The following is a 16,084-nucleotide window of genomic DNA, read 5'->3' as shown; positions in this document are numbered from 1 at the left end:
GTCCTGTGCTCTTTGCCTTTGCTCTCCTGTATGTTTCCTGGCTATGTGTGTATAGGGGGGCGGCGCCAGAACTCTCTGGTTCTTATGCAGTCAGGGTGCACCTGTCTAATCTGTCCCTGACCAATCACCTAGAGCCCTTGACTATTTAGCTCCGCCACACCCACTGAAACATTGCCTGTGTAATGTCTAATCTCAGTATTTTGCTGCTGAGGAAGCCAGGCCCTGTCCTCTGTATTTCCACCTTCTCTGGAGGAATACATCTTGCTTTGTACCTTGTCTGCCTGCCAGGAGGCTGAATATCCTGGCCCTTGAGTCGTTGTTCCAGTACCTTGTCTGTACTCTGCCCTTAGTCTCCCTTTCTCCTTGTCCGTGGCTTCCTTCCCTGCTGTGTCTTTCCTTGTGTCCTCCCTGCCTGTGCATCTGCACCCTTGCCGCTCTGCCTACTCCGCACTCCTGCGGCTCAGTCTACTCCACACTCCTGCCTATATCCATACCTGCACCTCCTGTGTGAACAGGTCCAAATCCTGTTCCAACATACACCACTCCCTCCTGCCTACACCTGCCCCTTCTCATACCACACCAGTCTGCCCTGTGTCTCCAAGCCGTGCCCGCCTGCCCTGTGTCTCCAAGCCGTGCCCGCCTGCCCTGTGTCTCCAAGCCGTACCCGCCTGCCCTGTGTCTCCAAGCCGTACCCGCCTGCCCTGTGTCTCCAAGCCGTACCCGCCTGCCCTGCGTCTCCAAGCCGTACCCGCCTGCCCTGCGTCTCCAAGCCGTACCCGCCTGCCCTGCGTCTCCAAGCCGTACCCGCCTGCCCTGCGTCTCCAAGCCGTACCCGCCTGCCCTGTGTCTCCAAGCCGCGCCCGCCTGCCCTGTGTCTCCAAGCCGCGCCCGCCTGCCCTGTGTCTCCAAGCCACGCCTGCTTGCCCAGTGTCTCAGCCGTGCCTGTCGTGTCTACCTGCCTGCCTGTCTATAGCTTCTGTCAAAGTGACTTGTCCCCGAGTGGGACCAGCAGCCACAGCCAGACACCACCCTGGAGTGGCACCCGACAGCTTTCTGCCTGCCACACAAGCCTGACCTCACCATCAGAGGCTCCAGTGAAGACCGAGGTAGCTGTCGTAGTCACGCCCCTTCCAGGGTAGTCTGGTTTGTGGCTCAGTGGTGCCACAAACCCCCGGCTCACGCCATTCAGCCAAGGCGCGAGCGTGACAGTTTGCACAGGCCATGGTCCCCGCTGAGTCCCATATCCTTTCGCTCTCGGAACAAGATGAGCTTTTTTGCCAGTATGGGCAACCAAATACCGTATTTTTCGCTTTATAAGACGCACCTGATTATAAGACGCACCCCCAAATGTGGTGAAGGAATAGAGAATTTTTTAATAAATGGGGTCCGTCTTATAATGCCAGTGTCCGTCTAACAAATCATATAGGGTATATGTCCCTCATAGCCCCCCCACCCTAAAATTAGCCCCCTTAATCTGGATATGGCCACCTTATATTGAATATAGCCCCCTTGTGCTGGCACACGGGCCCCCTGTGGCTGGCACACATCACCCTGTGGCTGGCACACTGGCCCCTGTGGCTGGCACACATCACCCTGTGGCTGGCACACTGGCCCCCTGTGGCTGGCACACATCACCCTGTGGCTGGCACACTGGCCCCCCTGTGGCTGGCACACTGGCCCCCCTGTGGCTGGCACACATCACCCTGTGGCTGGCACACTGGCCCCCCTGTGGCTGGCACACTGGCCCCCCTGTGGCTGGCACACTGGCCCCCCTGTGGCTGGCACACATCACCCTGTGGCTGGCACACTGGCCCCCCTGTGGCTGGCACACATCACCCTGTGGCTGGCACACTGGCCCCCCGTGGCTGGCACACTGGCCCCCCGTGGCTGGCACACTGGCCCCCCGTGGCTGGCACACATCACCCTGTGGCTGGCACACATCACCCTGTGGCTGGCACACATCACCCTGTGGCTGGCACACTGGCCCCCCTGTGGCTGGCACACTGGCCCCCCTGTGGCTGGCACACTGGCCCCCCTGTGGCTGGCACACATCACCCTGTGGCTGGCACACGGCCCCCAGTGGCTGGCACACATCACCCTGTGGCTGGCACACTGGCCCCCCTGTGGCTGGCACACATCACCCTGTGGCTGGCACACTGGCCCCCCTGTGGCTGGCACACTGGCCCCCCTGTGGCTGGCACACATCACCCTGTGGCTGGCACACTGGCCCCTGTGGCTGGCACACTGGCCCCTGTGGCTGGCACACATCACCCTGTGGCTGGCACACTGGCCCCCCTGTGGCTGGCACACTGGCCCCCCTGTGGCTGGCACACATCACCCTGTGGCTGGCACACATCACCCTGTGGCTGGCACACTGGCCCCCCTGTGGCTGGCACACTGGCCCCCCTGTGGCTGGCACACTGGACCCTGTGGCTGGCACACTGGACCCTGTGGCTGGCACACTGGACCCTGTGGCTGGCACACTGGACCCTGTGGCTGGCACACTGGACCCTGTGGCTGGCACACATCACCCTGTGGCTGGCACACATCACCCTGTGGCTGGCACACTGGCCCCCCTGTGGCTGGCACACTGGCCCCTGTGGCTGGCACACATCACCCTGTGGCTGGCACACATCACCCTGTGGCTGGCACACTGGCCCTTGTGGCTGGCACACATCACCCTGTGGCTGGCACACATCACCCTGTGGCTGGCACACTGGCCCCCCTGTGGCTGGCACACATCACCCTGTGTTAGATATCGCCTCCATGCTGCTGCTTTTAGTAAAATAAACTCTTTCCTTACCTTCTCAGCGCTGTCCCTCCTCGTGTCTCCCTCAGTGTGGTTGAGCTCCTCCTCCACTTCCTGGTTCTCAGAGCCGGTCATGTGATCAGCACAGCAGAGTGCTGATGACAGCAGCAGCAGAGACACCGGGAGATCAGCGCTGGAGGAGGTAAGGAAAGAGTTTTTTATTTTACTATGGGCAGCAGCATGGGGGCGATATCTAACACAGGGGATCATGTGCGATCAAAGGAGGGCGCAGGCAGCTATAATATGCACCGCTCCCCCAGCCAGTCACCGTGGTGCGGTTTCAGCACCATGGTGATGGACAGCGGCAGTGCATATTATATGAGCGGGAGCAGGAGATCAAAGGCTCCCTTCGGCAGCTTTTACCAGCTCACAGCACCGCTCCAAAGCTGCCCCCACCTCCCCTGGACCCTGCAGTACATATATATATATACACCCCCTCCCCCGTATATTCGGATTATAAGACGCACCCCCTACTTTCCCCCAAAATTTGGGGGAACAAAAGTGCGTCTTATAAAGCGAAAAATACGGTAAATTTACCCGGTCTGAAGCCCAATTCTTCACTGCTCCACCCACCATTGTAGGCTCCAATAGACTGTTTGCTCAGCTAGAGGCTGGCATACCTAAAGTTGAACCTCCCTCGGACCCGCCAAGATATGATGGGGACTCTAAGCAGTGTCGTGCCTTTATGGAGCAGTGCCTACGCTATTTTCAATGGCATGCTCCCTACTTCGCCAGCGATCGGGTAAAGGTAGGATTACTAATGTCCTACCTAACAGGAGATGCATTGCAGTGGCTTAACCCCCTTTGGGAAGCGGGGGATCCCATCACCTTGAGCTTACCGATCTTCCTGGTGGCCTTCTGCAAAGCCTTTGACAAGCCAAGAACAGTGTCTCCTGAAGAGTCTTCCCCCCCCCCCTAAGCTTCCAGGAACGGACCAGACGAAAGAAGCCTTGGGCCAATTCATCTTCTCAGTCGGTGACCGTCCATGACCCATCTGTTCCTCAGCCTGCCAGAGCAGCTCCCCATGCAAGATCAAAGAGGTCTAAGAAAAAGGGGCTGGCTAGGTTGTCGCCAGAGGCCAGTCCTGAGAAGGAACAACCTGACGGTCTCTGCCCTGTGAAGCCAAAGCTCCAGGACCTTGGGTCAGTAGGAGAGACTGCCCTTGGTGAGAGTACCTCCTCTCCACTAAAGTCTGTGCCTGTTCCAGTGCCTTGTGGGAGTTTCGGCCCTGCAGATGTATGTAAGCTGCAAGCCAGACGGAGTCTGTGCGTGGTTCCTGCTCCACAGTTCCAGAATCCTTTGAGGGTGTTTGGTGATGGCCGAGCCCTACTTGTGAACAGTCCAGTACTGAGGGGTCAACTACAACTCCTAATCGGAGCGTTATAGACAAAGACATTTGTTTTCCACCTGCTGTCCAGTTTGCCCACCGGTCGTTCGGAGCCGGGTACTCTACTGACCCTTCCGGTCCAAAGACCCAGCGTGGTGCTGCATTTGGAACTGCCTAGCCAACAGAGGTTCCTAGTTCCACTACTGCAAGGCCAGTCTTCTGTATCAACACCTTCTCCACCTGATCTGCCGGTTATTAAGTCATGGTGTGCGGACGTCACTGAAGAAAAGAAAGCAGTGGCGCCCTCTCCGCACACCTCCGGTGACCAGTCCCCAGGAACATCCCTTGATTGTCTTCCCCAGGATAGTGGGCTGAAGACGGATCCTGAGTGGATGCCCTCAGCTCCTCTATGGCCAGTGGGTGAAGGTCCCAGGATTAAGCAGTACTCCTTCGCCAACTTGAAAGGAGTGGCCCAGTCTTTTCCGGGTAACAGGCGGAAGTGGCTCCCCGTATGTATGCCTCCAACTTCCATGTGGCAGGTGGATGAAGAGGTGAGAACAGTGGCCTATGTATCTCCGTTTTTTACCCATCTGGAGGAGAAGGAGGTCCAATTTTCTTGGGATAACGGGCAAAAAATTGACTCTGTGCAGGTGTCTTCAGTTTCTAGCTGGCCGGCTGATGTAGGAGCGAAGTTTGAAGCTGCCAGGGCCCCGCTTTTTGCCAATCTGGAGGAAGAAGTCATTGCACCCTCTGTGTTGGAAGTTGTTGGGCACCAAGAAACTTGGCACTCTGGGATTCCTGATGGCACACATATTCCACCCTACCTGAAGGATGTCATGTCAACCTGGACTGTGTGTGGTCCCATACTCCTTCAGGTCATTCTGGCAGGCTTGAGGAAGAGGGGCCGTAAAGGGGAGGGGTACTGTAACAACCCTGCTGGCATCACTGCATGGCATCCCATCCCCCGCACATCAACTTACTCACTGCTCCGGGTCATGCTGTGAATTCTGTCTGTTGCCAGTCCTGTGCTCTTTGCCTCTGCTCTCCTATATGTTTCCTGGCTATGTGTGTATAGGGGGGCAGCGCCAGAACTCTCTGGTTCTTATGCAGTCAGGGTGCACCTGTCTAATCTGTCCCTGACCAATCACCTAGAGCCCTTGACTATTTAGCTCCGCCACACCCACTGAAACATTGCCTGTGCAATGTCTAATCTCAGTTAGTATTTTGCTGCTGAGGAAGCCAGGCCCTGTCCTCTGTATTTCCACCTTCTCTGGAGGAATACGTCTTGCCATGTACCTTGTCTGCCTGCCAGGAGGCTGAATATCCTGGCCCTTGAGTCGTTGTTCCAGTACCTTGTCTGTACTCTGCCCTATCTTAGTCTCCCTTTCTCCTTGTCCGTGGCTTCCTTCCCTGCTGTGTCTTTCCTTGTGTCCTCCCTGTCTGTGCATCTGCACCCTTGCCGCCCTGTCTGTGCATCTGCACCCTTGCCGCCCTGTCTGTGCATCTGCACCCTTGCCGCCCTGTCTGTGCATCTGCACCCTTGCCGCCCTGTCTGTGCATCTGCACCCTTGCCGCCCTGTCTGTGCATCTGCACCCTTGCCGCCCTGTCTGTGCATCTGCACCCTTGCCGCTCTGTCTGTGCATCTGCACCCTTGCCGCTCTGTCTGTGCATCTGCACCCTTGCCGCTCTGTCTGTGCATCTGCACCCTTGCCGCTCTGTCTGTGCATCTGCACCCTTGCCGCTCTGTCTGTGCATCTGCACCCTTGCCGCTCTGTCTGTGCATCTGCACCCTTGCCGCTCTGTCTGTGCATCTGCACCCTTGCCGCTCTGTCTGTGCATCTGCACCCTTGCCGCTCTGTCTGTGCATCTGCACCCTTGCCGCTCTGTCTGTGCATCTGCACCCTTGCCGCTCTGTCTGTGCATCGGCTCCCTAGCCGCTCTGCCTGCACGGCTCCCTAGCCGCTCTGCCTGCACGGCTCCCTAGCCGCTCTGCCTGCACGGCTCCCCTGCCTATATCCATACCTGCACCTCCTGTGTGAACAGGTCCAAATCCTGTTCCAACATACACCACTCCCTTCTGCCTACACCTGCTGTGTGAACAGGTCCCTACCTGCCCCTTCTCATACCACGCCAGTCTGCCCTGTGTGTCTCCAAGCCGTGCCCGCCTGCCCTGTGTGTCTCCAAGCCGTGCCCGCCTGCCCTGTGTGTCTCCAACACGTGCCCGCCTGCCCTGTGTGTCTCCAACACGTGCCCGCCTGCCCTGTGTGTCTCCAACAAGTGCCCGCCTGCCCTGTGTGCCTCCAAGCCACGCCCGCCTGCCCTGTGTGCCTCCAAGCCACGCCCGCCTGCCCTGTGTCTCAGCCGTGACTGTCGTGTCTACCTGCCTGCCTGTCTATAGCTTCTGTCAAAGTGACTCGTCCCCGAGTGAGACCAGCAGCCACAGCCAGACACCACCCTGGAGTGCCACCCAACAGCTATCTGCTGCACAAGCCTGACCTCACCATCAGAGGTTCCAGTGAAGACCAAGGTAGCTGTCGTAGTCACGCCCCTTCCAGGGTAGTCTGGTTTGTGGCTCAGTGAGGACACAAACCCCCGGCTCGCACCATTCAGACAAGGCGCGAGCGTGACAAGGGGAACACGCAAGGACACCATTTACCAGTGCGACACCTGCCCCGAAAAACCTGGCCAGTGTATGAAGGATTGTTTCAAATTATACCACACCTCCATGCACTACTAATTTGCATTAGATTAGTTGGGGGCACATCTAGATTTGTTCTTTGGGGGTCTAGTATCCAAAATGATGCCACATGTGGGCTTTTTCCTGTTTAGGCACATCAGGGGCTCTGCAAACGGAACATGACGCCAGCAGACCATCAAAGTCTGCATTCCAAAACGTCACTACTTCCCTTTCGAGCCCCGACGAGTGCCTAAACAGTTTTTTCCCCACATGTGGGGTACCAGCGTACTCAAGACAAATTGCACAACAACTTTTGGGGTCCAATTTCTCCTATTCTCTTGGGAAAATTAGAAATTAGGGATAAAAGATCATTTATGTGGGAACAAAATAGGATTTTATATTTTCACGCCCGGGCATTATAATCTTTAGTGAAACACTTGGGGGTTCAAAATTCTCACCACACATCTAGATAAGTTCCTTAGGGGGTCTAGTGTCCAAAATGGGGTCACTTGTGGGGGGTTTCTACTGTTTATGCACATCAGGGGCTCTGCAAACGGAACATACGCCCGCAGACCATTCCATCAAAGTCTGCATTCCAAAACGTCATTACTTCCCTTTCAAGCCCCAACGTGTACCCAAACAGTTTTCTCCAACATGTGGGGTATCAGTGTACTCAGGACAAATTGGACAACAACTTTTGGGGTCCAATTTCTCCTGGTACCCTTGGGAAAATGTGCTCACCACACATCTAGATAAGTTCTTAAGGCGGTCTAGTTTCCAAAATGGTGTCACTTGTGGGGGGTTTCCACTGTTTAGGCACATCATGGGCTCTCCAAAGGGAACATGGCGTCCGATCTCAATTTCAGTCAATTTTAGGTTGAAAAAGTCAAACGGTGCCCTTTCCCTTCAGAGCCCTGCCGTGTGCCCAAACAGTGGTTCTCCCCCACATATGGGGTAGCAGCGCACTCAGGACAAATTGGACAACAACTTTTGGGGTCCAATTTCTCCTGTTACCCATGGGAAAATAGAAAAATTGATGCTATAAGATCATTTTTGTGACTAAAAAAAGTTAAATGTTCATTTTCTCCTTCCACGTTGCTTCTGCTCCTGTGAAACACCTGAAGGGTTAATAATCTTCTTGAATGTAGTTCTCAGTAGCTTGAGGGGTGCAGTTTTTAGAATGGTGTCACTTTTGGGTATTTTCTGCCACATAGACCCCTCAAAGTGACTTTGAATGTGAGGTGGTCCCTAAAAAAAATGGTTTTGTAAATTTTGTTGCAAAAATGAGAAATCGCTGGTCAAGTTTTAACCCTTACAACTTCCCAACAAAGAAAATTTTGTTGCCAAAATTGTGCTGATGTAAAGTAGACATGTGGAAAATGTTATTTAGTAACTATTTTGTGTCACAATTCTGTTTTAAGGACATAAAAATTCAAAGTTTGAAAATTGCAAAATTTTCAAAATTTTCGCCATATCTCCGATTTTTTCATAAATAAACAAGATACAGCAAGAAATTTTACCACTAATGTGAAGTACAATATGTCACAAGAAAACATTCTCAGAATCGCCAAGATCCATTAAAGCGTTCCAGAGTTATGACCTCATAAAGGGAACAGTGGTCAGAATTGTAAAAAATGGCCTGGTCATTAACGTGCAAACCATCCTGGGGGGGTAAAGGGCTTGCTGATGACTCCACTAAAATGAGGACAAGCATTGTACTGAACCCGCACAGTCTCCAGCCTAGTAATGTTTAGAACAAGGTCTTTGAATTAAAAACAAAACCTTTTATATACCAGCAATTCTGGTATATAAAAAGAAATATACAAAAGCCATCAAGGGACAAGTAAACAAATTTAAAAACATACTACTTTAGTTATACATTACTTACTTAGTTTTTATTTCAGGTTCTGGGGTAAAACTGTTAAAAATAAAGAGAACAGATAAATTGTGTGTGTAGAAGTACGCTACGCTGTGACCAGCTGCTCAATAGTGGTCCCATCAGAAACAAAAGAGATTTGATAATTCAGTGTGATGAAAGTGGCTGAGAGGCAGCACAATCATTAAGAACAGTGTCTCATACAAGGTATAATAAACGGACCTATCAAGGAAACGACATGTACCTGGTGAACAACACATTGCAAAGGTCCTTGAAGTGAACCTGCCATGTTGTACATGCAGTCTGATCTCTGGACAGCATGATATAAAGAAGGAAAAGCAGAGTAGAATGATATATAGGTTTTTTGAAAAAAATTCAGTATAACTTGTGTTTCATTCATTGAATTACCTGGTGTTTGTATGTCTTCTGTATTAGTCAAGTGGGTGGTCCTACTTGTGATTGACAGCTAACTACATGCTCTGTCATACGGTGTAGATGGTCAGTCACTAGAAGGATCAGTCACTGGACTGATACAATATACAAACACCAAGGATTTCAATGAATAAAACTTCTTACGTTTCACTGAGATGTCTAACAAAAATACATACCAATCTGATCAGTTCCTCCTGCTCTATAACATCCTGCCTGCAGATCAGGCGCCATTTTCAACATGACAGATTCCATTTAATTATTCGATGCAACAGTTTCCCAAGTAACCGTGATCAACACTACTGTACAGAAGAGACCTTTTTGATACCATATGATAAAACACAGTGGACCTACACTAGCAGATGACATGGCTCCCAAAACCATCATTGATTGTGGATACTTTACACTAAACCTTGGAAATCAAGATCCCAGAGTCTGGAGGAAGAGTGGAGAGGCAGACAATCCAAGCTGCTTGAGGTCTAGTGTGGAGTTTCCACAATCAGTGATGGTTTGGGGAGCCATGTCATCTGCTGGTGTAGGTCCACTGTGTCCATTAGTGCAGCTGTCTACCAGGAAATTTTAGAGCACTTCATGCTTCCCTCTGCTGAAATGCTTTTTGGAGATGGAAATGTCATTCTCCAGCAGGACTTGGCACCTGTCCACACTGCCAAAAGTACCAATACCTGGTTTAAAAACAACATTATCACTGTGCTTGATTGTCCAGCAAACTCACCTGACCTTAGCTTCATAGACAATCTATGGGGTATTGTCAAGAGGAATCACAGAATCGTAGAGTTGGAAGGGACCTCCTGGGTGATCTGGTCCAACCCCCTGCTCAAAGCAGGATTCGCTAAATCATCCCAGACAGATGTCTGTCCAGCCTCTGTTTGAAGACTTCTATTGAATATGAACTCACCACCTCTCTTGGTAGCCTGTTCCACTCATTGATCATTGTCAAAAAGTTTTTTCTAATATCTAATCTGTGTCTCCTCTCATTCAGTTTCATCCCATTGCTTCTAGTCTTTCCTTGTGCAAATGAGAATAAAGATGATCCTTCTACAATGTGACAGCCCTTGAGATATTTGTAGACAGCTATTAAGTCTCCTCTCAGTCTTCTCTTCTGCAAGCTAAACATTCCCAAATCCTGCAACCTTTCCTCATAAGACAGGGTTTGCAGACCGGTCACCATTCTGGTCGCTCTTTTCTGAACTTGCTCCAGTTTGTTGATGTCTTTTTTAAAATGTGGCGCCCAAAACTGGACACAGTTTTCCAGATGAGGTCTGACCAAAGAGAAGTAGAGGGCAATAATGACTTCACATGATCTAGACTGTATGCTTCTGGAAGATGAGAGACACCAGACCCAACAATGCAGACGAGCTGAATGCTGCTATCAAAACAACCTGGGCTTCCATAACACTTCAGCAGTGCCACAGGCTGATTGCCTCCATGCCACGCCGCATTGATGCAGTAATTGATGCAAGAGGAGCACCGACCAAGAAATGAGTGCATTTACTTAACATACCTTTCAGTGGGCCAACATTTCGGATTTTAAAATCATTTTTTTAAGCTGGTGTTATAAAGTATTCTAATTTACTGAGATAATGACTTTTGGGTTTTTATTGGCTGTAAGCCATATCATTAACAGAAACAAACACTTGAAATAGAGTCATTACAGACAGAGTGATCTATCTAATATATGAGTTTCACTTTTTGTATTGAAGAACTGAAATAAATTAACTTTTTGATGATATTCTAATGTGGTTTTTAATAGGGTGGCAGCTCATCACCCAAAGTATCAGCGGATAGGGCATATTGAAATACAATATTGAAACACAATCCTTAAACAACATCTTATGTTACAGGTAAGGACACATAAGGACACCCATTCACATTAGATAGTTAGCAGATATATGTCTAATCAAAAGCCATTGGCAAAATACATTTGCATGAATACTTACAAGTGCTCAGTCTGTATACACATGGAATTTGTAGAGTCTCCTTTATCTGTATATGAAAGCAAATACAGAGTAAAAAAAAAAAATAGTTGTGACAACTCCAACAAAAAAAATAAAGTTAAAACTACCAAAACTGGAATTTTTTTGCAATTCTTGTAAGGCTGATGTATGTCATCTTATCACACAGAGATCTCCTCGCTCTGGGCGCTTACAGTCATTACAAGTGCTGGAAGAGGAGGAGGAGAGCTGCACTGTAGTGGCAATGTATCACTGGACACTACTTACAGGTACCACAGCAATTATCACCAATTACAACTTTAACCACTTCTCGCTGAAGCCAGTTTTGATCTGCCTGGGAAAACCCCACTTTTCAGGTCTGATGGTGGCAAATTTACAGTGGGTCGATTTTTGTAAATCTTAATAAAAATTTCAAAGTTTTAAATTATTTTTGCCATTATACAATTAGATTATTTCAACTAAAATGTCATTTTACCTAATATGTGGAAGAATCTACTGTTTGGGAACACGGCATGGCACAGAAGGAAAAATGCACTATTTGACTTGGGGAGCAAAAATTTGGCTGAAATAGATGATAGTGTATGCCATTTCCAAAACCCTAGATATGTGGAAATAGTAGAAACCTCCATCCACAAGTGACTGATCATTTAGAGAACTACACCACGCAAGGAATTCATCTAGGGTTGTACTCAAAAGGGCTTCAGAAAAGTATATAAAATTGGAATGCAAAAATGAAAAATTACAGGGTTCTTTACAATAAAAAGTTGTTTTATCTAAACTATTTCATTTTCACAAGAGGTAATGAGGGAAAGGAAACCCAAAATTTCTCCCGAATGCAGCAATATCCTATATGTGGTCAAAAATTACTTGTTAGACACATGGAAAGACTGGGGAAGGAGGTTACGAATACATATAAAAAGTTTGTTTAAACAAAACAATTAGACTGTGTGCACACGTTGCTTTTTTGCGCTTTCGCAGCGCTTTTCCGCAAAAATGCAATAAAAAAAAAAAAAAAAACATCCCATGCAATCCTATGAGATTCCGCAATGCTGTGCTAATGCTTCGCATAGCGGAAAAATCCGCAGCATGCCCATTCTTTTTGCAGAATCGCGGCGATTCCGCACCCATAGGATTGCAGTGAAACGCTCACTTTACGCATGTGGCTATGCTCACCATGCATGAAGTGAGCATCTCATGTGCGGATGGTACCCAGGGTCTGGAGGAGAGGAGGCTGTCCTCCGGGCCCTGGGTACCATAATCCTGTAAAAAAATAGAAGAAGAATAGAGATATAATCACCCTCCGGCGGCCACCGGAGTCCTTTCAGCCTCTCACCACGCTCCTGGCATCTTCCGGTCCCAGTAATGCTTTGCGCAAATGACTGCTGATGACGTCACGCTCTCGCAAGCGTGACATCTCCGGTCCTTCGCGCAAAGCATTACTGGGACCGGAAGATGCCGGGAGCGCCGCAGAGTAGATCAGGGCAGTCGGAAGGTGAGAATATTATTTATTTATTTTTTTTTAATTATTTTAACATCCTGTTTCCAAGCGATACTAATCGCTTTGAATGCACAAGCATTCCACAAGCGAAAAACGCTTGCAAAACGCTTTTTTTCCATGGGAGTGCGGAAACGGTGCGGAAATTTCCGCAGCATTTCTGCAACGTAGGTACATAGCCTTATAGTCAAAACAGTACAATATTTAAATATAGACAAGTGAAGGATAACAGCCAAAAGTTAGTCCATCAGCCCAGAAAAAAGCCTATGAGTGAGGCACAGTAAGAATATGCACTGTTGTAGTCAAAGTGTGACAGAAATGAATGGAGGCCAAGTGGACCGCAAAGTGTGGAAAGCAAAGGCAGTGCATAACTTACAAGGGAGTGAGTGAGAAAACAGGCTGGCACAAGAGCAGAACCCCAACGCACGTTTCACGTGCGATATTCAAGCTTTTTCAAGGATAGGCGTGTATGCAGCCAGAGAGGACTTTATAGCCCTGCGACCCCTGGTCACGTGTCCACCCGGCAGCCAATCATAGCGCTTACACGCACTGAACACTGCTCTAGCAGTGGCTAGAATTAAGTGATGCATGGGTGCAACACAGCATCTCTGTTCAGTTTGGTGGTTGCTGCCAAGTATCACAGTACATTCACTTCAATGGTAGTTAAATTACTGTACACAGAAGCATTTTCCAGGTCACCTGTGGGTTTGCATGGCGTCTGATCCCCCATGGATCTTATTAATCACGGATTCCTGTCTAAACTCCTTTAAGTGGGCTTTCACCATACATGCGTGTTGAACATGGCATGGGCATGCTGCGGGACTTACAATTAGGTCCATTTGGCTTCGGAAGCATGGATTGGTTTTAGGGAGCAATGCCCTTTTTCCAGAACCTCTGGAATTCTTTGAGGGGTCCAATTTTGTAAAGTGGGGTTGCTTATCGGCATTTCAGATACTCTGCCATTGTAACATGGCGCCCTCAATCCATTCCAGCAAATTCTAAACTCCAATATGGCGCTTCATTCCTTCTGAGCTTTGCACTGTGCCACAAAAGTCGTTTTCAGCCATATATGGGGCATTGGCATACTCAGGAGAAATTGCACAACAAATTGTGCTGTTCCTTTTCTCCTATTACCACTTTTGAAAATGTAAAACTTGGGGCCAAAACAACATTTTAGAAGGAAAAAAATTGGTAATTTTCAATTTAAGCAGCCCAATGATATAGAACACTGAATTACCTGAGGGTTAGAAATGCCCACTATGCCCCTTTGGGACCAAGAAAAGATTGGAATAGAAACCAGAGAAGCATTCCTGAGGGGGAACAAGAATGATGACCCTTGCCTGGAGGAGAAAGTCGATGGCTTGGAAGAAACCGGGAACCTGAGATGTGATCCGTGGAGGGCGGCACAGGAAAAGAAAATTCTATCTTGTAACAATCTCCCTGACCCAGGCGTCGTCAACTACGGATAGCCACGCATCCCAGTAAAGGTGGAGGTGACCCGTCATGCAGAAAGAAGAGCATGTATTGGATCGGGAAAAGGAAGATTTGGCAGAGTGACCCTTAGGGCGCGATGATGGTGATGATGGTTTCCTCCTCTCTTGCTGAGCTGAAGACTGATCTCGCTGGGAGGAGAAATGATGAAAGGGACAATACAGAAGAGAACGTCTCCTGCTGAATGGACATTTAGGCTGGGGAAAAGAGGTAGTCTTACCACTGTTGTCATCCGAGATGAGCTGATCCAGTTTAGACCAAAATAGTCGTAATCCCTGAAAGGGGAGATTGGCAAGGGACTTTTTAGAATTCGGGTCCACATTCCAGGCCTTGAGCCAGAGGATTCTGCTTATGGCGACAATATTGCTGGTAACACAGGTAGAAAAGCTGGCGACATCGAGATGCGGCGAGTAGATGTTTTTCCTGCGTGGGCAATCAGGTCCGCAAGATCGTCCGGCGAGGCCGCTGATAAGATGCCCTGACGAAGGAGCTTTTCCCTGGCGGACACCAACTTGGCTACTCATAAGGAAGACAATACGGTACATAGACAGGCGCCAGCAGTCCGAAGAGCGGGCTTGATTAGGGCGTTGATCTGTGTCTGTGGAGCTCTTGAGGGAGGAACCATCAGTGAGCGGCAGGACAGGTTGAGGACAAGCGTGAGACTGGAGGGTCCACAGCCGAGGATTCTGCCCATTTACTGAGGAAACTAGAACCAAAAGAATACAAGATATCCAACTGCCTTCTATCTGGAAAGCAGTTTTCCAGGTGTTCTCACTGTCTTGTAAAGATTCTCTCAAATTCCTTGTGATTGGAAAACACCTGGGGGAGGTGAGAACATTTTGCCTTTTTGAATGTGACAGTGGTCCGGAGAAGGACCCTCCTCCTCAATATTGAGGACCTGATTGGTGGCAGATATGAGGCTGTCAACCATATTCTGGAGTCTGGACGCTTGGTCTGTGTCGGGATCAGATTCTGACTGAGAATCAAGGTCAAACCCCAGGGCCACCTCAGGGGAGGAGCAGTGGAATATAGAGCACCTCCTAGCAGATGTACAGGATAAGGGGAATCAGACAAGGAACTAGAGGTGTGGATCTTATCCCTGATCTGCCATGAGGGTAACAGATGGGTGGCAGCAATTTGGCAAGAAGAACGATCGGAGTACTGGTGGAGGCTAGCAGGCTAGGTAAAAGTTCAAGGACCCGTACAAGGGACTAGGATACCTTGGTTAAGTATATTACTACGTGAGGGTTATGAACAGCCACTCCAGAGAAAGGCGTGTGGGGTTGTGCTCTCGTCCTGAGCGGCAAGGGGCTCCTGTGAGGCTTGCATGTTAGAAGGGTTGCAATCTGTGCAGGCCTGACCTGTGGACCACTTCTTTTTACAGAGGGAACAGAAGTAGTGGATAACAGTGAGGGAAGGACAGGCGCGAGGCTCCCTAGGTCTGGGCATATGCAGAGGCCTAGGACTGAAGGGGAACCTCGTGTAGAAAAAAGGCAGGTCCTGCAGAAAAAGAAAACCCTGTGGAGCCGCAGTGGAAGGTGCAACACGGTTGGAGCCGGATACAGAGTGAAAAGGAGGAAGGAGCGGGCCCAAATGCTAAAAAGCCCACACCGAGGAAGAGAAGAAACAAGTGCTCCCAAAGGAGGGAAAGCACACGCGAGAGCCCTGGTGCTTGTGATTGGTTGGCATGCACACGAGGGGAATTGTATGTGGGTCCTCAGGCGCTGATTGCTGACACGCACGAGGGAATGGCGAGGCAAGTAATGGAGGCCCAGAAAGCTGCAGACAAAATTTTTTAATTTTGTAGTCGGAAGCACGCTCTGGAAGAAGTAGAGGAGCTGGGATCTCTCCACTATCTATACAGACGCCCCTTGCTGCCATAGAAAGGGGCTGTAGGATAAAAAGGAGGGACAGTACCTGTATGAAAGAGGTCTCGACTCCTCCTCCTGCTTCCCGAGGATGACATCAGAAGCCACCAGGTGGGGTTGGGTCAGTAGAGAAAGTCG

The 16,084-nt window shown here is 49.7% G+C and overlaps 1 protein-coding gene across 2 annotated transcripts in view; it reads right to left on the bottom strand.

Moving 5' to 3' along the window:
• The window catches only part of CDC25C (cell division cycle 25C), a 122,825-nt gene that overhangs the window by 70,145 nt on the left and 36,596 nt on the right, over positions 1 to 16,084 (bottom strand). For both annotated transcript variants that reach the window (XM_073556908.1, XM_073556907.1), the window contains exons 4-5: positions 11,078 to 11,123; positions 8,703 to 8,732 (exon numbers count right to left, since the gene is read on the bottom strand). In XM_073556908.1, coding sequence (XP_073413009.1) covers positions 8,703 to 8,732; positions 11,078 to 11,123 — 76 coding nt within the window. The remainder of the gene's footprint in view (positions 1 to 8,702; positions 8,733 to 11,077; positions 11,124 to 16,084) is intronic.

This window comes from Dendrobates tinctorius, unplaced genomic scaffold (assembly GCF_039654945.1).
Source record: "Dendrobates tinctorius isolate UK_male_01 unplaced genomic scaffold, ASM3965494v1 ptg000241l, whole genome shotgun sequence".
Lineage (NCBI taxonomy): Eukaryota > Metazoa > Chordata > Amphibia > Anura > Dendrobatidae > Dendrobates > Dendrobates tinctorius.
This window is presented reverse-complemented; position numbering and strand designations above follow the sequence as displayed.